This window comes from Oncorhynchus mykiss, chromosome 11, assembly GCF_013265735.2.
Source record: "Oncorhynchus mykiss isolate Arlee chromosome 11, USDA_OmykA_1.1, whole genome shotgun sequence".
Lineage (NCBI taxonomy): Eukaryota > Metazoa > Chordata > Actinopteri > Salmoniformes > Salmonidae > Oncorhynchus > Oncorhynchus mykiss.
The window spans coordinates 22711862-22736556 of NC_048575.1; the positions used below are offsets into that span (position 1 = coordinate 22711862).

Here is a 24695-nt window from a genome sequence, read left to right on the forward strand (position 1 = left end):
TTTATTTACATATCGAATTTGATTGCCCAACATCAGTTTCAGCATTTATTTATTTTGTCTCCAAAAAGTGTCCTCTTTCCTCTTCTGTTTTTTCTCCCAAAGTTACAGGGATGTCACGTGTTCCTACTTATAGCAATACACTTGTAACAACTTAAGTATTACGAAACTTATGTTCGATCAATTAAACCTCACGTAGCAAATAAGCCATTCTTTTTTGTTGACCAAATTCGACACTCTCATTGGACATCCATTCAAAAACTCCTTGCTTGGTAGGCGAAACAACGAACAAACGCCACCTGCTGGAGGGAGACCCATTTTCCGCCAAGTTGGGCCTCTCTCTTCCTCTTCCTCTCCTGGTGATAAGAACAGTCGTTCGCGAAATGCAGCCCATGGAACGATTCGATCTAGAGTTTGAGTTTGTTAAGCAGAGGCTGTGTACGTTTTTGTTTTACAAAGCTTTGTCCATCACAATATTCAATAATAAATTAATTGCAGTCATTCTTGCACCATGCGATCAAATGTTAATTCTAAACATGTATTTTTCCTCTCTAACTCATTGTCTATTTTTTTGCGCGCATATGACAGACGGTGGTCTTCGCACGTCTCTGCAATCGAACGACTAAAATGATCCAGTCACGTAGAAAAACGAATCATGACTCTCGAGTCAGTAAAAAGAATCGTTCAAAAAGAACGAATCATTCGCGAACTGCACATCACTACCCTATAGTAACCTCGCCCGTCATTTCCATAAACGACCATCAGTTATGCAGTTAGGCTACTCTGCTGCATCCCACACCGCTGTCAATATGCGTGTTTTGTGGGGTGGATTTATCATCTATTTCATTGCAATTTAGAACAATGGTCTGGCATCCTTTTGCTAGGTAGAAGCAAGCTAATAGGCTATGAGTCAGAGAGCTATCCGTTTGAACAAAATGATTAAACATGGCATTCGACAGAATTTGCTATGCCTTAGCACCATCACAAACCAGTTGAGTGCTGAACATATTTGAATGAGAGGTAAGTCTCGAGGATTTGTGTAAATTTAGGCTATGTGCGTTTATAATTTAAGCATACACTATATATATATTATAATAGTTATTCTTTGACATTTAAAGGGAATGCTGCGGTTCGGCCAATGCGGCGTGAACTGGCCCATTCATGTTGTTGTTGGTTACATTGTTTTACATTAACATTATGTTGCATCGATTGACTGCATGATCTTTGATTATAATGCATCTGCCGTGTAATTGCAATATTACACGTTACGTCACAGCAGATGCTGCGATTAATAGCCTACATTTTGTTGGGTGATGATTTGCAAGTAAAGACCATGACATCCAACGTATCGCCACATTTAGCAACATGGTGGAAAAAAATCTGATTTGATATGCCCGACGCAAAATAGGTTTATCTAGAAAATAATGTAAAATAAGTAATAGTTTAATACATTTGCACCAATTGGCCAAAATATTGTGGGTGTTTTTATGTTTTGTGAACAAGAACCCCCCCCCCCCCAAAAAAAAAACTGATACCATGTGTTGTCTCATTGCTGAAAATGTTAACGTTTCCCTCATGACTGCCATGCACCCTCAAACCCCCATTACTTCTTCGTGTGGCCACTCCCATGACTTATTTGAAAATACATGTAAAAGTCATTTACACGTGCTTGAGGCAGTTTGTTTTAGTTTCCTCTACCTTGTTGAGGCAACCGCATGACCCTGGATGTATCTTGACCTAGGCCAATTCCAACCTATTCCAACAACTGTCATCAGCAGCGTTGACACACTGAGTGGTAGTTATATAGATTTCATAGTGAGGCAAAAACTGTTGCTCAATTGCGCTATGGACACCATTATGCGTCAGCTGTCTCTATATGTTGACATTTGACCTCAGACATCTATCTGCCCTAGGAAGCACTGTGTGTGTCTCTGTGTCAAACCAAATCATATAACTGCCCCTGCATGTGTTTCATGTGCTGCATCCAGTTGTGTAAAGTAAATAAGTAAAATACTTTGAAGTAGGCTACTAAAGTAGTTTTCTTGTGTATCTTTACTTTACTATTTATATTTTTGACAACTTTTACTCCACAACATTCCTAAATAAAATATGTACTTTTTACTCCCATACATTTTCCCTGACACCCAAAAGTAATCGATTGTATACAAGTTAAATCATTTATATAATCATTTATTTAAACCCACTCCCCCCATTGGTGTAATGTTAGCTAGAAACCGCAAGTGTCTATCCAGTTAATGAAAAGGCACCCGCAAAAGAAAGTTCAAGGAACTTGCATTTGCGTTGTGCATGATCACGAGCAAGGTCATTGTAGCCTATCATTTCTCTTCCCCTGTGAGAACCATGAGCACGGGCTGACTTGGATTTGCTGTGCCGCAGCCTGCCAGCAGCATACCTACTAAAGGCTGCACCATGTCCATACATGTAGAAAAAACAAAGACGTACACTGCTCAAAAAAATAAAGGGAACACTAAAATAACACATCCCAGATCTGAATGAATGAAATATTCTTATTAAATACTATTTTCTTTACATAGTTGAATGTGCTGACAACAAAATCACACAAAAATTATCAATGGAAATCAAATTTATCAACCCATGGAGGTCTGGATTTGGAGTCACACTCAAAATTAAAGTGGAAAACCACACTACAGGCTGATCCAACTTTGATGTAATGTCCTTAAAACAAGTCAAAATGAGGCTCAGTAGTGTGTGTGGCCTCTACGTGCCTGTTTGACCTCCCTACAATGCCCGGGCATGCTCCTGATGAGGTGGCAGATGGTCTCCTGAGGGATCTCCTCCCAGACCTGGACTAAAGCATCCACCAACTCCTGGACAGTCTGTGGTGCAACGTGGCGTTGGTGGATGGAGCGAGACATGATGTCCCAGGTGTGCTCAATTGGATTCAGGTCTGGGGAACGGGCGGGCCAGTCCATAGCATCAATGCCTTCCTCTTGCAGGAACTGCTGACACACTCCAGCCACATGAGGTCTAGCATTGTCTTGCATTAGGAGGAACCCAGGGCCAACTGCACCAGCATATGGTCTCACAAGGGGTCTGAGGATCTCATCTCGGTACCTAATGGCAGTAAGGCTACCTCTGGCGAGCACATGGATGGCTGTGCGGCCCCCCAAAGAAATACCGACCCACCGCCAAACCGGTCATGCTGGAGGATGTTGCAGGCAGCAGAACGTTCTCCACGGCATCTCCAGACTCTGTCACGTGCTCCGTGTGAACCTGTTTTCATCTGTGAAGAGCACAGGGCGCCAGTGGCGAATTTGCCAATCTTGGTGTTCTCTGGCAAATGCCAAACGTCCTGCACGGTGTTGGGCTGTAAAGCACAACCCCCACCTGTGGACGTCGGGCCCTCATACCACCCTCATGGAGTCTGTTTCTGACCGTTTGAGCAGACACATGCACATTTGTGGCCTGCTGGAGGTAATTTTGCAGGGCTCTGGCAGTGCTCCTCCTGCTCCTCCTTGCACAAAGGCGGAGGTAGCGGTCCTGCTGCTGGGTTGTTGCCCTGCTACGGCCTCCTCCACATCTCCTAATGTACTGGCCTGTCTCCTGGTAGCGCCTCCATGCTCTGGATACTACGCTGACAGACACAGCAAACCTTCTTGCCACAGCTCGCATTGATGTGCCATCCTGGACGAGCTGCACTACCTGAGCCACTTGTGTGGGTTGTAGACTCCGTCTCATGCTACCTCTAGAGTGAAAGCACCGCCAGCATTCAAAAGTGACCAAAACATCAGCCAGGAAGCATAGGAACTGAGAAGTGGTCAATGGTCACCACCTGCAGAACCACTCCTTTATTGGGGGTGTCTTGCTAATTGCCTAAAATTTCCACCTGTTGTCTATTCCATTTGCACAACAGCATGTGAAATTTATTGTCAATCAGTGTTGCTTCCTAAGTGGACAGTTTGATTTCACAGAAGTATGATTGACTTGGAGTTACATTGTGTTGTTTAAGTGTTCCCTTTATTTTTTTGAGCAGTGTATATACAGTGGGGCAAAAAAGTATTTAGTCAGCCACCAATTGTGCAAGTTCTCCCACTTAAAAAGATGAGAGGCCTGTAATTTTCATCATAGGTACACTTCAACTATGACAGACAAAATGAGAGAAAAAAAATCCAGAAAATTACATTGTAGGGTTTTTAATGAATGTATTTGCAAATTATGGTGGAAAATAAGTATTTGGTCAATAACAAAAGTTTATATCAATACTTTGTTATATACCCTTTGTTGGCAATGACAGAGGTCAAACGTTTTCTGTAAGTCTTCACAAGGTTTTCACACACTGTTGTTGGTATTTTGGCCCATTCCTCCATGCAGATCTCTTCTAGAGCAGTGATGTTTTGGGGCTGTTGCTGGGCAACACGGACTTTCAACTCCCTGCAAAGATTTTCCATGGGGTTGAGATCTGGAGACTGGCTAGGCCACTCCAGGATCTTGAAATGCTTCTTACGAAGCCACTCCTTCATTTCCCGGGCGGTGTGTTTGGGATCATTGTCATGCTGAAAGACCCAGCCACGTTTCATTTTCAATGCCCTTGCTGATGGAAGGAGGTTTTCACTCAAAATCTCACGATACATGGCCCCATTCATTCTTTCCTTTACACGGATCAGTCGTCCTGGTCCCTTTGCAGAAAAACAGCCCCAAAGCATGATGTTTCCACCCCCATGCTTCACAGTAGGTATGGTGTTCTTTGGATGCAACTCGGCATTCTTTGTCCTCCAAACACGACGAGTTGAGTTTTTACCAAAAAGTTATATTTTGATTTCATCTGACCATATGACATTCTCCCAATCTTCTTCTGGATCATCAAAATGCTCTCTAGCAAACTTCAGACGGGCCTGGACATGTACTGGCTTAAGCAGGGGGACACGTCTGGCACTGCAGGATTTGAGTAACTGGCGGCGTAGTGTGTTACTGATGGTAGGCTTTATTACTTTGGTCCCAGCTCTCTGCAGGTCATTCACTAGGTCCACCTGTGTGGTTCTGGGATTTTGCTCACCGTTCTTGTGATAATTTTGACCCCACGGGGTGCGATCTTGCGTGGAGCCCCAGATCGAGGGAGATTATCAGTGGTCTTGTATGTCTTCCATTTCCTAATAATTGCTCCCGCAGTTGATTTCTTCAAACCAAGCTGCTTACCTATTGCAGATTCAGTCTTCCCAGCCCGGTGCAGGTCTACAATTTTGTTTCTGGTGTCCTTTGACAGCTCTTTGATCTTGGCCATAGTGGAGTTTGGAGTGTGACTGTTTGAGGTTGTGGACAGGTGTCTTTTATACTGATAACAAGTTCAAACAAGTGCCATTAATACAGGTAACGAGTGGAGGACAGAGGAGCCTCTTAAAGAAGTCACAGGTCTGTGAGAGCCAGAAATCTTGTTTGTTTGTAGGTAACCAAATACTTATTTTTCCACCATAATTTGCAATAAATTCATTAAAAATCCTACAATGTGATTTTATGGATTTCTTTTCTCGTTTTGTCTGTCATAGTTGAAGTGTACCTATGATGAAAATTACAGGCCCCTCTCATCTTTTTAAGTGGGAGAACTTGCACAATTGGTGGCTGACTAAATACTTTTTTGCCCCACTGTAAACCCTAGATTGCCAATGCTATGTATTGGTCAGTGGGAGGCTTTGAAGCCACCGGTCGGCCATATTGGCACTCCCCAGAAGGAGCAGTTCTCCATAGGAATGACTGTAATTCTACAGTATTTCAATGAAGTGTTTAAACAACAAAATTACATGTATGAGTTTTAGGATCTCATCACGGTATCTCTGCATTCAAATTGCATTCGATAAAATGCATTTGTGTTCATTGTCCGTAGCTTATGCCAGCACAAACCATAACCCTAACGCCACCATGGGGCACTCTGTTCACAACATTGACATCAGCAAACTGCTCACCCACACAAGGCTATACACGCTGTCTTCCATCTGCCATGTACAGTTGAAATTTGGATTAATCCTTGAAGAGCACACGTCTCTAGCGTGCCAGCGGAGGTGAGCATTTGTCCACTGAAGTCGATTACTAAGCCAAACTACAGTCAGGTCAAGACCCTGGTGAGGACAACGAGAACGCAGATAATCTTCCCTGAGACATTTCTGACAATTTGTGCAGAAATCGTTCAGTTGTGCAAACCCACAGTCTCATCAGCTGTCTAGATGGCTGGTCTCCGATGATCCCACAGGGGAAGAAGCTGGACGTGGAGGTTCTAGGCTGGCGTGGTTACACGTGGTCTGCGGTTGTGAGGCCGTTTGGACATACTGCCAAATTCTCTAAAACGACATGGTTTATGGTAGAGAAACTAACATTAAATTATCTGGCAACAGCTCTGGTAGACATTCCTGCAGTCAGCATGCCAATTGCGCGCTCCCTCAACTTGAGACGTGTGGCATTGTGTTGTCTGACACAAATGCATTTTATTGTCCCCAGCACAAGGTGCACCTGTGCAATGAACCTGCTTTTAATCAGTTTCTTGATATGCCACGTGTTTTAGGTGGATGGATTATCTTGGCAAAGGAGAAATGCTCACTAACAGAGATACAGTGCCTTACGAAAGTATTCGGCCCCCTTGAACTTTGCGACCTTTTGCCACATTTCAGGCTTCAAACATAAAGATATAAAACTGTATTTTTTTGTGAAGAATCAACAACAAGTGGGACACAATCATGAAGTGGAACGACATTTATTGGATATTTCAAACTTTTTTAACAAATCAAAAACTGAAAAATTGGGCGTGCAAAATTATTCAGCCCCCTTAAGTTAATACTTTGTAGCGCCACCTTTTGCTGCGATTACAGCTGTAAGTCGCTTGGGGTATGTCTCTATCAGTTTTGCACATCGAGAGACTGACATTTTTTCCCATTCCTCCTTGCAAAACAGCTCGAGCTCAGTGAGGTTGGATGGAGAGCATTTGTGAACAGCAGTTTTCAGTTCTTTCCACAGATTCTCGATTGGATTCAGGTCTGGACTTTGACTTGGCCATTCTAACACCTGGATATGTTTATTTTTGAACCATTCCATTGTAGATTTTGCTTTATGTTTTGGATCATTGTCTTGTTGGAAGACAAATCTCCGTCCCAGTCTCAGGTCTTTTGCAGACTCCATCAGGTTTTCTTCCAGAATGGTCCTGTATTTGGCTCCATCCATCTTCCCATCAATTTTAACCATCTTCCCTGTCCCTGCTGAAGAAAAGCAGGCCCAAACCATGATGCTGCCTCCACCATGTTTGACAGTGGGGATGGTGTGTTCAGCTGTGTTGCTTTTACGCCACACATAACGTTTTGCATTGTTGCCAAAAAGTTCAATTTTGGTTTCATCTGACCAGAGCACCTTCTTCCACATGTTTGGTGTGTCTCCCAGGTGGCTTGTGGCAAACTTTAAACGACACTTTTTATGGATATCTTTAAGAAATGGCTTTCTTCTTGCCACTCTTCCATAAAGGCCAGATTTGTGCAATATACGACTGATTGTTGTCCTATGGACAGAGTCTCCCACCTCAGCTGTAGATCTCTGCAGTTCATCCAGAGTGATCATGGGCCTCTTGGCTACATCTCTGATCAGTCTTCTCCTTGTATGAGCTGAAAGTTTAGAGGGACGGCCAGGTCTTGGTAGATTTGCAGTGGTCTGATACTCCTTCCATTTCAATATTATCGCTTGCACAGTGCTCCTTGGGATGTTTAAAGCTTGGGAAATCTTTTTGAATCCAAATCCGGCTTTAAACTTCTTCACAACAGTATCTCGGACCTGCCTGGTGTGTTCCTTGTTCTTCATGATGCTCTCTGCGCTTTTAACGGACCTCTGAGACTATCACAGTGCAGGTGCATTTATACGGAGACTTGATTACACACAGGTGGATTGTATTTATCATCATTAGTCATTTAGGTCAACATTGGATCATTCAGAGATCCTCACTGAACTTCTGGAGAGAGTTTGCTGCACTGAAAGTAAAGGTGCTGAATAATTTTGCACGCCCAATTTTTCAGTTTTTGATTTGTTAAAAAAGTTTGAAATATCCAATAAATGTCGTTCCACTTCATGATTTTGTCCCACTTGTTGTTGATTCTTCACAAAAAAATACAGTTTTATATCTTTATGTTTGAAGCCTGAAATGAGGCAAAAGGTTGCAAAGTTCAAGGGGGCCGAATACTTTCGCAAGGCACTGTATATAAATAAATGTGTGCACAAAATTTGACAGAAATAAGCTTTTTATGCGTATGCAAATTTCTGGGATCTTTTATTTTTAAATATTTTTTGGTCGAGTGGTTAGACCTCCTCACTATGGTAATAACCAATATGGCATTGGAGTCCTCTAAAATGGAACCCAGGCCAGAGAGAGAAGTAGAGATTGAGTGTTTTTCAGGAAGATAAGGTATATGTCTAGCCTAGCTGTTTCAGAGATGTACATCTTTGGAGTTCGACATGGAGGGTGGTTGACTTATCCAAAAGCCAATCAAATCAGCCCTTTATGCAAATTATTCAACTGTGACAGACAGGAAAAGAGTGCAGAGGGAGCCATGACTCCCACACCAACTGCAGTAGCCTGCTGTGGCTGACATGCAATTGTTAACATCAGCCATGACACTGCTTTGTTGGCTGGGACCTTTGTTGTGTTTGAGGGAGCTGGAATTGGAGAAAATCTAGGTGCACTGACTGACTAGGTATATTTGTGAAACTTTGTGTAGGCCCATCCCAAAGTATCACATTTAACAATTCCGTCATCCTTGTTTTGTATAAAGAGTAGTCCTCCGGTGGTGCGTGTATGCATAGGTTATACAAGTAGGTCTAAGCGTAGCAATAGGATAGCCATGTTTTACAGATTCAAAAGTGGAGCATGCCTCTGTTTTTGTTGACATTTTCTCGGTACTAGGCCCACATTGAACCATTTCCATTCCAATAAGTGTCCAAGTGTTCATAGCCTATATGATATGAATACACACACACACACACACACACACACACACACACACACACACACACACACACACACACACACACACACACCACTACTAGGGCTCCTTAGTGGCTCAGCGGTCTAAGGCACTGCATCTCAGTGCTTGAGGCGTCACTACAGACACCCTGGTTTGATTCCAGGCTGTATCACAACTGGCCGTGATTGGGCGGCACACAATTGGCCCAGCATCGTCCGGGTTTGGTCGGTGTAGGCCGTCATTGTCAATAAGAATTTGTTCTTAACTGACTTGCTTAGTTAAATAAAGGTTCAATTAAAAATAATAATTTACTAATGCTCTTGATTGTAAACCACACTGATTGAACTGGCTCACTGGGAAGGTATTCAGAAGGTATCAGGAGATGTCCTGTGTGAGTGTGTGCGTGTGTTTGCTTTGCTTTCTGCAGTGCTGATGAGTGTATCTCTGAGTGGCAGGATCGGGTTGGTTTACTGCCACACACCACTGCTGAGGCAGAGACAGGCTGTCTCCTGGGTCATAGCCCCAACCGACGTTCTGCTCTACTGCTGCTGGGATCTGAGCCCTTACGGTCATGGATTCACAGTGTACTAGCCCATTATCCTATCGACTGGTATAGGCAATAATAATAATAATGAAGTACATACAGTTGACATCGGAAGTCTACATACACTTAGGTTGGAGTCATTAAAACTCGTTTTTCAACCACTCCACACATTTCTTGTTAACAAACTATAGTTTTGGCAAGTCGGCTTGGACATTGTTCCAACAATTGTTTACAGAAAGATTATTTCACTTATAATTCACTGTATCGCAAATCCAGTGGGTCAGATGTATACATACACTAAGTTGACTGTGCCTTTAAACAGCTTGGAAAATTCCAGAAAATGATGTCATGGAGTTAGAAGCTTCTGATAGGCTAATTGACATCATTTGAGTCAATTTGAGGTGTACCTGTATATGTATTTCAAGGCCTACCTTCAAATCAGTGCCTCTTTGCTTGACATCATGGGAAATCAAAATTAAATCAGCCAAGACCTCAGAAAAACATTTGTAGACCTCCACAAGTCTGGTTCATCCTTGGGAGCAATTTCCAAACGCCTGAAGGTACTACGTTCATCTGTACAAACAATAGTACGCAAGTATAAACATCATGGGACCACGCAGCCGTCATACTGCTCAGGAAGGAGACACATTCTGTCTCCTAGAGATGAATGTACTTTGGTGCGAAAAGTGTAAATCAATCCCAGAACAACAGCAACTGACCTTGTGAAGATGCTGAAGGAAACAGGTACTAAAGTATCTATATCCACAGTAAAACGAGTCCTATACCGACCTAACCTGAAAGGCCGCTCAGCAAGGAAGAAGCCACTGCTCCAAAACCGCCATAAAAAAGCCAGACTACGGTTTGCAACTGCACATGGGGGCAAAGATTGAGAAATGTCCTCCAGTCTGATGAAACAAAAATAGAACTGTTTGGCCATAATGACCATTGTTATGTTTGGAGGAAAAAGGAGGAGGCTTGCAAGCCGACGAACACCATCCCATCCGTTTAGCACGGTGGTGGCAGCATCATGTTGTGGGGGTGCTTTGCTGCAGGAGGGACTGGTGCTCTTCACAATATAAATGACATCATGAGGGAGGTAAATTATGTGGATATATATTGAAGCAACATCTCAAGTCATCAGTCAGGAAGTTAAAGCTTGGTCGCAAATGGGTCTTCCAAATGGACAATGACCCCAAGCATACTTCCAAAGTTGTGGCAAAATGGCTTAAGGACAACAAAGTCTAGGTATTGGAGTGGCCATCACAAAGCCTTGACCTCAATCCCATAGAAAATTTGTGGGCAGAACTGAAAAAGAGTGTGTGAGCGAGGAGGCCTACACACCTGACACAGTTACACCAGCTCTGTAAGGAGGAATGGGACAAAATTCACCCAACTTATTGTGGGAAGCTTGTGGAAGGCTACCTGAAGCGTTTGACCCAAGTTAAACAATTTAAAGGCAATGCTACACTCAATTAGTATTTGGTATGTAAACTTCTGACCCACTGGGTATGTGATGAAAGAAATAAAAGCTGAAATAAATCATTCTCTCTACTATTATTCTGACATTTCACATTATTAAAATAAAGTGGTGATCCTAACTGACCTAAGACAGGGAATTGTTACTAGGATTAAATGTCAGGAATTGTGAAACTGAGTTTAAATGTATTTGGCTAAGGTGTATGTAAACTTCCGACTTCAACTGTAACTGTCATGTGTATACAGTAGAATCATCTGGAGATCAAAACTAACATGCTGTGTTGCCGAGTAGAAAATGTAGGCCTAATTTTAGTAGCTGCATTTTACTGCATGAAAGGTATTGTCTGCATGCATTGATATTCATAATGTGGCAATATGGTACAGAATGAAATAAGAGCCAGAACATCAGGACGTTCAAGGGTGTCCAATCGCAGCAGCACCCAAGGCAGCATGACAATCTCCACAGCGCACTGTGTGTGTGTGTGTGTGTGTGTGTGTGTGTGTGTGTAATGGCTTCTGCTGGTCTGAGCTGGTGCTTGGTTGGCTGGTGATGTTTGAGCCAAAGGCTTATCTGTATGGATCAGTGCTTTCTCTACTCTGCACGGGTCAGAAAGGAAGATTCTACAGCAGAATCCATCTCTCTACTGTATGGGGACTAAATGTACAACTCCAGACATGACTGTTGTGTGCTAAAGTTTGCCTTCTAGAATCCTGACAATAGAGGTCAATAGAAACACGCACAATTTATGTTTGTTTGATGCATAGGCCTATATGGTCAGATTTCTGAAAATTTTGCCCCAGTTACACGCACCATATCTACACTGAGTATTCAAAACATTAAGAACACCTGCTCTTTCCATGGCCGACTGACCAGGTGAATCCAGGTGAAAGCTATGATCCCTTATTGATGTCACTGTAATATCCACCTCAATCAGTGTAGATGAAGGGAGACCGGTTAATGAAGGATTTTTAAGCCTTGAGACTAGAGGTCGACCGATTATGATTTTTCAACGCCGATACCGATTATTGGAGGAGCAAAAAAAGCCAATACCGATTTTAATCGGACGATTTAAAATTAAAAAAAAATATATATATTTGTAAAAATGACAATTACAACAATACTGAATGAAAACTTAATATAATACATCAATAAAAATCAATTTAGCCTTGAATAAATAACGAAACATGTTCAATTTGGTTTAAATAATGCAAAAACAAAGTGTTGTAAAAGTGCAATATGTGCCATGTAAAAAAGCTAACGTTTGAGTTCCTTGCTCAGAACATGAGAACATATGAAAGTTGGTGGTTCCTTTTAACATGAGACTTCAATATTCCAAGGTAAGAGGTTTTAGGTTGTAGTTAATATAGTATTTATAGGACTATTTCTCTCTCTACCATTTTTGTATTTCATATACGTTTGACTATTGGATGTTCTTACAGGCACTTTAGTATTGCCAGGGTAACAGTATAGCTTCCATCCCTCTCCTTGCCCCTACCTGGGCTCGAACCAGGAACACATCGACAAGAGCCACACTCGAAGCAGCGTTAACCATCGCTCCACAAAAGCCGCGGCCCTTGCAGAGCAAGGGGAATAACTACTCCAAGTCTCAGAGCGAGTGACATTTGAAACACTATTAGCGCGCACCCCGCTAACTAGCTAGCCATTTCACATCTGTTACACCAGCCATTAGGCTGATAGGCTTGAAGTCATAAACAGCGCTGTGCTTGCGAAGAGCTGCTGGCAAAACGCACAAAAGTGCTGTTTGAATGAATGCTTACGAGCCTGCTGCTGCCTACCATCGCTCAGTCAGACCACTCTATCAAATCATAGACTTAATTATAACATAATAACACACAGAAATGTGAGCCTTTGGTCATTAATATGGTCGAATCCGGAAGCTATCATTTCGAAAACAAAACGTTTATTATTTCAGTGAAATACGGAACCGTTCGGTATTTTACGTAACGGGTGTCTAAATATTCTTGTTACATTGAACACCCTTCAATGTTATGTCATAATTATGTACAATTCTGGCAAATTAGTTCGCAATGAGCCAGGCTGCCCAAACTGTTGCATATACCCTGACTCAAGAGAAGTGACACAATTTCACCTGGTTAATATTGCCTGCTAACCTGGATTTAATTTAGCTAAATATGCAGGTTTAAAAATATATACTTCTGTGTATTGATTTTAAGAAAGACATTGGTGTTTATGGTTAGGTACAGTCGTCCAACGATTGTGCTTTTTTCGCAAATGCGCTTTTGTTAAATCATCCCCCAGCGTTGCATCGATTATATGCAACGCAGGACACGCTAGATAAACTAGTAATATCATCAACCATGTGTAGTTATAACTAGTGATTATGATTGATTGATTGTTTTTTATAAGATAAGTTTAATGCTAGCTAGCAACTTACCTTGGCTTCTACTGCATTCGCGTAACAGGCAGGCTCCTCGTGGAGTGCAATGAGCAGGTGGTTAGAGCGTTGGACTAGTTTACCGTAAAAGTTGCAAGATTGGCTCCCCCGAACTGACAAGGTGAAAATCTGTCGTTCTGCCCCTGAACAAGGCAGTTAACCCACCGTTAGGCTGTCATTAAAAATAAGAATGTTTTCTTAACTGACTTGCCTAGTTAACTAAAGGTATTAAAAAATAGGCAGAATCAGCGCCCAAAAATACAAATTTCCGATTGTTATGAAAACTTGAAATCGGCCCTAATTAATCGGCCATTCCGATTAATCGGTCGACCTCTACTTGAGACAATTGAGACATGGATTGTGTATGTGTGCCATATTAGAGGGTGAATGAGCATGACAAAATATTTAAGTGCCTTTGAACGAGGTATGGTAGTAGGTGCCAGGCGCGCTGGTTTGAGTGTGTCAAGAAATGCAACACTGTTTTTTCACACTCAACTTTTTCCCGTGTGTATCGAGTGGTCCACCGCCCAAAGGACATCTAGCCAACTTGACACAACTGTGGGAAGCATTGGAGTCGACATGGGTCAGCATCCCTGTGGAGCTCTTTCAACAGTTTGTATAGTCCATGCCCAGGCGAATTGAGGCTGTTCTGAGTGTAAAAGGGGGTGCAACTCAATATTAGGATGGTGTTCCTAATGTTTGGTATACACAGTGTATGCATGCCTTTGAACGAGGTATGGGGTGGCAGGTAGCCTAGTGGTTAGAACGTTGGACCAGTAACCGAAAGTTTGCTAGATCGAATCCCCAAACTGACATGGTAAAGATGTATTGTTCTGCTCCTGAACAAGGCAGTTAACCCACTGTTCCTAGGCTGTCATTGTAAATAAAGATTTGTCATTAGCTAACTTGCCTAGTTAATTAAATGCCTTCACTTTTAATATTTAACCTACTCTGTGTTTATAGTCTGTCAGTCCATATTTACTACCCATATTGATCTACTACAGGGTCTCTGGAACAATTCCTGGGGGACATTCTAGGTAAATTATTTAGTTTATGCTTTGCCTGTCCCTGGCCATAACGTATGTCAGTATAGCCACAAACCTTATATTCTCCACAGCACAGCACCACAGCTTCCTCTGTTGGTGTCAGTATGTCTCTTTGGGCCAGTATGACGGTTCATTAGCCTAAAGCACCCGTCTTCTCCACTCCCTTAGTTTAGTCAAGCCAAAGGTGAGTTCTGTTAAACATTGACTGACTTTGGATTTCCCTGACTGACACACATTTAACACCATCACACTGAGACAGTCACACCACAGTCATGCCATGGACTTGCAAGAAGTGATTTGTCTGGTGCAATTCAAATGGATAAACACAGGCTGAAGAAAATAACTTTTCTAGGATAAATAGTAGGTGAGTGAAGATCAACTCTGTTGATTTGGATTTATAAGTGATAAGCTTGAGGTTGGGCCGAAAATGTTTGTGTTCCTTACTGCCTGTAACCTAAAACTTAGTATACTGCCTGTCTACCTAGTTGTTTCCACAGTTGTTCTTTGTTTTGCCTATATGTTTTCTCAATGCAACCTATATGTGTTTTGTTGAATCTATCCAACTCACCGTTCACCTTTCACCCTCTTTCTCCCTTCCTCTCTCTCCTCCCACTCTCTCCCTCCCTATCTTCAGTGGGCTTAGGCGGCCATGGACCTGTTCAGCCAGCTCATCCTTGTCATCTCGGTCACCAGTTTCCTCTCCTTCCAGTGGCTCTTCCACCGGGTCAGTCCCTGGGTCTCCACCCGTGTCAGCCCTGGCTTCTTACGCCTTGCAGACAAGCAGAAGGTGGAGTGGAACTCAAGGTATAGAACACTGGCTACTGGCTGCAACACACACTGATAATATACTTTGTGTCAGCACATTAATGCATACATTTTAGTGGATGTAGAATAGAGTCATCGTCCATATTTCCATAATGGGCACACTTGGTTAATGTTTTCGAACGTATCCCACAAAATTGTGGGTCGGAATATTTACAGTAAAGTGTCGACAGTCTGCTAAGTTGTTAATTTGTCGTGCAGTTGTTTAACACAGTTCATGACTTCCAGTTGTTTAACACAGTTCATGACTTCCAGTTGTTTTACACAGTTCATGACTTAATGTGCCGCCATATCTCACCAGATTTACTAATCAAAATATCGGACAAAAATACACTCTTATCACACCGCATGGTACACTGTGTACCATGCACAGTTATGATATAAAATCCTTATGGTGTCAGTTGTTGTTGTTGTTATTATTACAACTGTCCATAGTAGAGTACTGTATACTGCAAAGCCACAGCTGTCTTGAAGATTACAGATTACCCTCAGATGACCCTGTCTGTGAAGGTTTTGTAGTGGTCTTGTCTTTCTCTGGCAGACTGGCAGGGAGATGTTGATGTGGGTCGTTACAGGAGGAACACAGACCTGGCTTACAGTAGATACAGCCTAACTGAGTCCGCCTGGGCGCCTGATTTACTTGACAACCTGTCTAACTTTCTCGACTGACTGACTGGCTTTCTGCCTGTCTGACTGCCCGCTTGCCTGTCTGACTGCCTGATAGCCTGCCTGTCTGAGTGACCCCTGAACGGTGTTTAATCTCCTGTTCTAATTGGGCTGAATCTGTCTGCCGGTGGCCGTGCAACCAATCAATTAATTCCACCTGCACTGTGCACAGGAACGCTTTATCTGCATCACTTATTAAAGTGTTTTATCACAGATTTGACCAGGGGTGTGTGTGTTCTTTTAGGACAGTGTCCACGCTTCATGCCCTTGTGGTGGGACTCTTCTGTCTCTACATCCTGCTCTTTGATGACGCCATCAATGAAGACCCCGTCTGGTGAGGACTCTGTCGCTTTGTTGAAGTGCATGATGGAACCAGTGTGTTGTGTACATACTATTTACCCATTTTGTGTCTTGTCCTGTCTTTTTCTGCCAACAGGGGAGATCCCACACTTGTGAAGATAAATGTTGGCGTGACAACAGGCTACCTCATATCTGGTGAGAACAAAGACACTTTAGTCTCATACCCACTTGCAAAGGTCCTCATTCACTACAGGACGTCTTGGCAATCCCTAGCCACTCTTCGGCGACATTGGCAAAATCAGTTTTGTTTTGCCCTTTTTTGTCTGTACCAGAATTTTTGTTGTTGTTGCATTTCTTAACACTTTTGTTCACCTTGATGTAATATCTTCTGTTTAATATTGTGTTGTTCTTTTCGTCTGTTCCCAGATCTGCTGCTAATATTTTACTATTGGAAGGCGATAGGCGACAAGTTTTTTGTAGTGCACCACCTGGCAGCGTTATATGCTTACTACTATGTACTGGTGAGTTCCCTATTGTCCAATAGCAGAACATGCAGGCAAGATGGGAAAGAGACGACTAAAGGTGAACAGCTGTGCCATGTCATGCTGGGTGATTGTGATGACAGGGCCGGGAGATTGGGTGTAAGGAAAGTGTGAACGCGTAAGTGTAACGCGTGAACATAGTTCTGTTCCTATTAGCTCTGCTAGGACTCTGCTAGTGAGAACATGTGGCGCTAGCCTGCCGGCACTATTTTCACCTTCTTCTAATGCATCTCATTAGCTAATCCTCAGCTGTTGAATATATGTGTATGGGAATCAATAGTATAGGGCCATACTGTTGGCTTGATAGTATATCATTCACCCAGGAGCTGGACTCTTGTGATCTCGTGAAATGTGATAGCCTATGTGTTGGAAGTTATTGGGAATTGCTTTCGTTGGTAATGTTTTGTCTCACGTGAGGGATTGTGATTGAGTTCGAAAAGGGTTGAGGTTATGATACAAGAAGAGTGCATACATTTTGGTTAGGATGATTATTAGGGATAGTTTGGATTGAAAGAATGACTGATATGTTTGTTGATTGTCGGGTATTACCATGCTTAATCGGCACTGTCTAGTCAAGGAACATGCTTGTTTGTCTGGACAGTGACAATGGACCTGGTTATAACCACTGGTTATAATGGTGAAGCAGGTTGTATGCCCAGCCATCCAGGACACTGCTGTTCACCCTTGGTCTGTAGCCATCCAGATCACCAGGTTCTGTAGCTCATAACAATGTTGGTATTTTTTGCATGGAATGCTTAATGATGGTAATGGCCGACACCCTCCTTCCCTTCTTCCTCACCTTGCCCTTAAGTCCTGCATTTATTTCACTGATCCCTCAGCCTTTTATGGAGCTGGACTGAGCTGAGCTGTGCATGCCTCCATTTGTCCTGGCATTCCCATTGTTGGTGGAGGGGTCTCCAACTACTGTATGTGCATGCCAAAACAACGTTACTGCCTCTTACTGTTTTGTGGCAGAGATGAGCTCTGCCTCCTTTCTCTCAAACTCTTGTCCTCTGCCCCACTATTTCCAAAGCTGCTTCTTCCTAGACTGTTATGGCAGACGACCCTTGAGAATAACTGAAATGTTGATGATGATAATAACACTTTGCCATGAATAATGCTTAAGTGTGTCTCATCTATGAATGTGTCCTCACTGTAATGCTTTAGCTCTGTGAGGGCTTGCCTACTTAACTTCAAGCCTCACGTGTCCCTGTTTTAAGAGTGGCTTTGTTTCAAGCCAACCCATAACCTTAAATCTTTCTACAATAAGCTTAGTTGAGTTTATCCCTTAGCGTTGTATGCAAATTGTATTCATATCCAACTTGAAGGACCAAAAATGTACAGTGTATGCATTGCAAAGCTACTCTGAGGTACAATGCATTTCAATGTACATTTGAGAGAAAATGTGAAAGTAATTTTTTTTTTTAAAGGCCATACTGGTGTAGGCCATACGGTCACTGGACACTCACGACTGCTTAGCACAGTCATGCTTGTTATTACAAAATACAAAAACCAAGTAACTTTGGGACATACTATACACATTTGCTACAATCTGTTCAACTTAAAAGCCCTTTATAACTTGTTATACTAGTTGATGGATTTTACTTTTTTGGTCTGGCTTTCTATCAAAGCTGTTATGTCAGTATGTTGTTAATTTGGTGACTATTATTAATTGATCCAGCTGTTTTATGTAGATGTAGATTATATTAGATCATTGTAAAAACAATAAGGCTATTATACCCAGAACAAGCAAACTAATTCATAGGCTAATATTTGATTGCTGTTTGATTTCTAAAGTGCATGTTATCAATGTTGTTGCTTCTTTATGCTTCTAACTATAGTTGCACCTTTCTCTCTAATCTGTCTGTCTCATAGAGATAGATAAGAGGACTCTAGTGCCCAAAAGCCAGTTTAAGAATGGGCAGCGCCATTAAGGACATTCAACATTTTGAAGTAGTCAACTGGGTTTCACTTCCTATGGGTTAGGGTATCAGCAATGAATTATACTTGTGAGCAAACATTCCATAATTGCAGGTGGCAGTAAATTGCCAACCTTGGTTTTATACCTGTTCAAACAACCCACTCCAGGTGGCAGTGTGCACCCTTTCCATTTGTTTACCAACTCATAGAAGTGGTAGAAGAGGTAAATTGACTACTTCAAAATGGAGATGGCCTCAATGGCGCTGCCCATACTCTCACATACGCCGTAATGGGCCAGATACAACGTTGCGACCTGTAACTTTCTCTATGGTCTGTCTCTCTATCCTTTGCTAATACAGTCTCTTAAAATAATATAGTCTCACAATTACCAGCAAAACATTCATGCAAAAACTACCCAATTCAAATTAGGTTGTGTAAAATGTAAACGCTTAAGATCAGGCCTGACTCCTCGAGACTGAATCCTTCCTGTCTTGTCTGCTGTTATTGCCTTTGTGCTACACTGAGCAGATATGACCTATCTGTCCAGTAACGGTATGGATTTACCAGTACCTAGAGGTCCTAGCATGGAGATGCTGGGAAAGTTCATATCCTCTCTGGTATAACTTGAACCATGTCCATACATGAGAGTAAGTATATGCCACGTATGAACTTTTGTTTCAGTCTTATAAGGTAAGTTTCCACTTTTGGTGTGTGCTATTTGGATAATCTTGCCCTGTGTTAAGCCTGAAATACCAATAGGATATGGAAATGAGACTTGTTTTTATGAGCAGATTTGTATACCACCCGGAAGAGAGCGAGCTGATACCAGCCCTTAGATCATACCAGCACTCATGTCCGAGGGTGATAATATAGGGTCGATACCTTCCTATAACAGCTTGTGATTATAAGCATTGCTCTTATATGCATGGCTAATCATTGCTCATTTGGCTAGTAGCTGAATGTCTACACGTCAAACCCTGGCTGTGCGTGCACACTATGTTGAGGTTTACTTAACACTATGCTATTAGAAATGTTGCCAACCCATTCATGTTGTGTGTGTGTGTGTGTGTGTGTGAAGGGACTGTAATTTAGCTGTTTCACCGACACCGTAATTTTACTGAGTCACTAACTTCGTGTTTTTTTTTAGTCCTGGAACCTCATTGCTGTCATCGAGGCTGTCATCGTAAATATACCCTCAGTGATATGAATGAGCACTCCGTATATTGGGTTCTACTGAAGATTAAATAAGAACACAGACTAAATGTGGACCCTTGAAAAGCCTGAAGACGTTAGCTGAGTCTCCTGAAAAATAGCCACGGAGCAGAACTATAATCAGAAAGTGATTTAAATGATTACATTTTAGATCCAAACCCCTCCAAAATGGCTCCTTAATTAATTAAACATTTCAGTATGGTAAAAGTGAGATCTTAAGTCGTTTCCCCCCCCAAAATGTTTTACCATCATCATGTGTTCTTTTGTTAATGATGTTGGATCCATCTTTCTGTACACACATGGTGTGAAGGCCTTCCTTTAACTATACTGATGTGATGTTTGATCAAATGAAAGTATTTTGAGTCCCTTTCTTTCCTGTTTCATTGTTTCTCTCCATTTTCCTCTTTTTACCCTGTTCTTCCAGGGACATGGAATGTTGCCTTATTTTGCTAACTTCCGTCTGCTTGCAGAGTTCTCCACGCCGTGTGTCAACCAGCGGTAGGTAGCAGATGTATATAAACTCATTGAATATGTCTATGGTAGGTACCAACCACACCAAGGCCTGAGTTTAGACAGGACAGTGACACTCATGACCAATTGGCTCAGAAGCCCTGCAAAGCAGCTGCTGAAAAAATAAACCCTATTCATTTGTTAAGTAACTGTCCAGTGAAAATCTCACTTAATATTTTTCTAACTCACACCCAAATAATGTTGTTTACTCATCCTAAAACATAAACTCCACCTCAAACTTGATTCTCAAACAAATTGTTTAAATGCTTTCTTTTTCCTCATAGAGGATGATGCGAACTGGGCGATCAGCGGTCGTCTCGCGTGAATATTTTTACTGACCGCTATACGCCCACACCATTCTGTTGTTTGGGGTACGCCCACACCATTCTGTTGTTTGGGGTACGCCCACACCATTCTGTTGTTTGGGGTACGCCCACACCATTCTGTTGTTTGGGGTACGCCCACACCCACCATTCTGTTGTTTGGGGTACGCCCACACCATTCTGTTGTTTGGGGTACGCCCACACCATTCTGTTGTTTGGGGTACGCCCACACCCACCATTCTGTTGTTTGGGGTACGCCCACACCCACCATTCTGTTGTTTGGGGTACGCCCACACACACCATTCTGTTGTTTGGGGTACGCCCACACACACCATTCTGTTGTTTGGGGTACGCCCACACACACCATTCTGTTGTTTGGGGTACGCCCACACACACCGTTCTGTTGTTTGGGGTACGCCCACACACACCGTTCTGTTGTTTGGGGTACGCCCACACACACCGTTCTGTTGTTTGGGGTACGCCCACACACACCGTTCTGTTGTTTGGGGTACGCCCACACACACCGTTCTGTTGTTTGGGGTACGCCCACACACACCGTTCTGTTGTTTGGGGTACGCCCACACACACCGTTCTGTTGTTTGGGGTACGCCCACACACACCGTTCTGTTGTTTGGGGTACGCCCACACACCGTTCTGTTGTTTGGGGTACGCCCACACCATTCTGTTGTTTGGGGTACGTCCACACCATTCTGTTGTTTGGGGTACGCCCACACCATTCTGTTGTTTGGGGTACGCCCACACCATTCTGTTGTTTGGGGTACGCCCACACCATTCTGTTGTTTGGGGTACGCCCACACCATTCTGTTGTTTGGGGTACGCCCACACCATTCTGTTGTTTGGGGTACGCCCACACCATTCTGTTGTTTGGGGTACGCCCACACCATTCTGTTGTTTGGGGTACGCCCACACACACCATTTTGTTGTTTGGGGTACGCCCACACACACCATTTTGTTGTTTGGGGTACACCCACACACACCATTTTGTTGTTTGGGGTACGCCCACACACACCATTTTGTTGTTTGGGGTACGCCCACACACACCATTTTGTTGTTTGGGGTACGCCCACACACACCATTTTGTTGTTTGGGGTACGCCCACACACACCATTTTGTTGTTTGGGGTACGCCCACACACACACCATGTTGTTGTTTGGGGTACGCCCACACACACACCATTTTGTTGTTTGGGGTACGCCCACACACACACCATTTTGTTGTTTGGGGTACGCCCACACACACACCATTTTGTTGTTAGGGGTACGCCCATACCATTCCAACACAGAAAAGCTGCTTTTTAATTGTAAGGAAAAATTATTTCACTCATATTGTAATTATAGGTCATATTTCATACAAACCTGGAAACACTGGACAATTAATTTCATATATTGATTTCAATATATATGATTTTTTTGTTTTTATGTCCATCTGTGAGAGATTACCCTTTATATTGTTTGAATCCCATTAAGCCCAGAGTTGTGTTAACTTCAGTTTTTCTCCTCCTCTACTTCATTGTACTGACTGTCTTTCTTCCAGCTGGTTCTTTGAAGTGTTAGGTTACTCCAAGTCCTCCAGGCCCAACATCGCTAATGGGATGGCCATGGCCGTTGTCTTCTTCCTGGTTCGCATTGCCGTCATGCCCCTCTACTACAGCCGCATGTGGTTCGTGTATGGCACCGAAGCCTTCTACCGCGTCCCGCCGGAAGGCCGCGCTGCCTGGATCATCTCCAGCATCTGTCTGGATGTCATGAACGTCATGTGGATGCACAAGATTGCCCGCGGCTGCTACAAGGTTATGCGCTCGGCCCGACGACACAAAGTGGGGACACAGGAGAACGGAAAGGCTGAATAAAAAGCAAGAGGATGGTGGATGTTATGGGTAAGGAGAGCCCATTGAACCACTGTCCCCTTTTAGTGCACAATTCGATTAGTAACTTTACCTGACTGGGACTACTGTTTCAGTGTCAACTAACTTACAAAAAGCTAAGTCTTGCACTGACTGAATTTTATGGTAGTAGACGCAGGATATTGATGTGGACAAAGGGGCAATATCTTGGGCAGTGATGTGTATAACTGCCTCTTAGCAATACTTCCTGTGCATGGCAAATGTATTTTTCTGTTGCATTTTATCACAAAACAGCGTGTCTGGGATGAAGTCTGTTTTTCCCAAACGCTTCACCAAGTCGAACGTTTACTGCTTGTTCTAGACCATAGACTCAAATGTGTGAATGGTCCTGTGCTCCCCAAAACAACTTGAAGCACCTCCCTTTCATTTGGATTTTTATATACATTTGAAGTCGGAAGTTTACATACACCTTAACCAAATACATTTCAATTCAAGTGTATATAAGTTTAGGTTTTTCACAATTCCTGACATTTAATCCTAGTAAAAATTCCCTTTCTTAGATCAGTTAGAATCACCACTTTATTTTAAGAATGTGAAATGTCAGAATAATAGTAGAGCGATTTATTTCAGCTTTTATTTCTTTCATCACATTCCCAGTGGGTCAGAAATGTACATAGACTCAATTAGAGGTCGACCGATTATGATTTTTCAACGGCGATACCGATACCAATTATTGGAGGACAAAAAAAGCCGATACCGATTAAACGGACGATTTTTGAAATGTATTTGTAATAATGACAATTACAACAATACTGAATGAACACTTATTTTAACTTAATATAATACATCAATTAAATCAACTTAGCCTCAAATAAACAATGAAACATGTTCAATTTGGTTTAAATAATGCAAAAACAAAGTGTTGGAGAAGAAAGTAAAAGTGCAATCTGTGTCATGTAAGAAAGCTAATGTTTAAGTTCCTTGCTGAGAACATGAGAACATATGAAAGCTGGTGGTTCCTTTTAGCATGAGTCTTCAATATTCCCAGGTAAGAAGTTTTAGGTTGTAGATATTATAGGAATTATAGGACTATTTCTCTCTATACCATTTCTATTTCATATACCTTTGACTATTGGATGTTCTTATAGGCACTTTAGTATTGCCAGTGTAACAGTATAGCTTCTGTACCTCTCCTCGCTCCTACCTGGACTCGAACCAGGAACACAACGACAACAGCTACCCTCGAAGCAGCGTTACCCATGCAGAGCAAGGGGAACAACTTCTCCAAGTCTCAGAGCGAGTGACGTTTGAAACGCTATTAGTGTGCACCCCGCTAACTAGCTAGCCATTTCACATCGGTTACACCAGCCTAATCTCGAGAGTTGATAGGTTTGAAGTCATAAACAGCGCAATGCTTGACGCACAACGAAGAGCTGCTGGCAAAACGCACGAAAGTGCTGTTTGAATGAATGCTTATGAGCCTGCTGACACCATCGCTCAGTCAGACTGCTCTATCAAATCATAGACTTAATTATAACATAATAACACACATAAATGTGAGCCTTAGGTCATTAATATGGTCGAATCCGGAAGCTATCATCTCGAAAACAAGACATTTATTATTTCAGTGAAATACAGAACCGTTCTGTATTTTATCTAACGGGTGGCATCCATCAGTCTAAATATTCCTGTTACATTGCACAACCTTCAATGTTATGTCATAATTATGTAAAATTCAGGCAAATTAGTTCGCAATGAGCCAGGCGGCCCAAACTGTAGCATATACACTGACTCTGCGTACAATGAACGCAAGAGAAGTGACACAATTTCACCTGGTTAATATTGCCTGCTAACCTGGATTTCTTTTAGCTAAATATGCAGGTTTAATAATGTATACTTCTGTGTATTGATTTTAAGAAAGGCATTGGTGTTTATGGTTAGGTACACGTTGGAGCAACGACAGTCCTTTTTCGCGAATGCGCACTGCATCGATTATATGCAACGCAGGACACGCTAGGTAAACTAGTAATATCATCAACCATGATTAAGTTTAATGCTAGCTAGCAACTTACCTTGGCTTCTTACTGCATTCG

The 24695-nt window shown here is 42.5% G+C and overlaps 1 protein-coding gene across 3 annotated transcripts in view; it reads left to right on the plus strand.

Annotated features, from left to right (window-relative positions):
- Positions 1-715: 715 nt before the first annotated feature.
- Positions 716-24695, plus strand: part of tlcd4a (TLC domain containing 4a) — a 28687-nt gene continuing 4707 nt past the window's right edge. Inside the window, exons 1-7 of one of the 3 annotated variants that reach the window (XM_036935197.1) lie at positions 716-1017; positions 15078-15247; positions 16176-16265; positions 16368-16426; positions 16658-16752; positions 20330-20403; positions 22293-22635. In XM_036935197.1, coding sequence (XP_036791092.1) covers positions 15093-15247; positions 16176-16265; positions 16368-16426; positions 16658-16752; positions 20330-20403; positions 22293-22608 — 789 coding nt within the window. In that variant the 5' untranslated portion in view covers positions 716-1017; positions 15078-15092 and the 3' untranslated portion in view covers positions 22609-22635. Of the gene's footprint in view, positions 1018-14671; positions 14808-15077; positions 15248-16175; positions 16266-16367; positions 16427-16657; positions 16753-20329; positions 20404-22292; positions 23160-24695 lie in introns of those variants that run through there. The other 2 variants (XM_036935198.1, XM_021620516.2) reach the window with 2 other exon arrangements.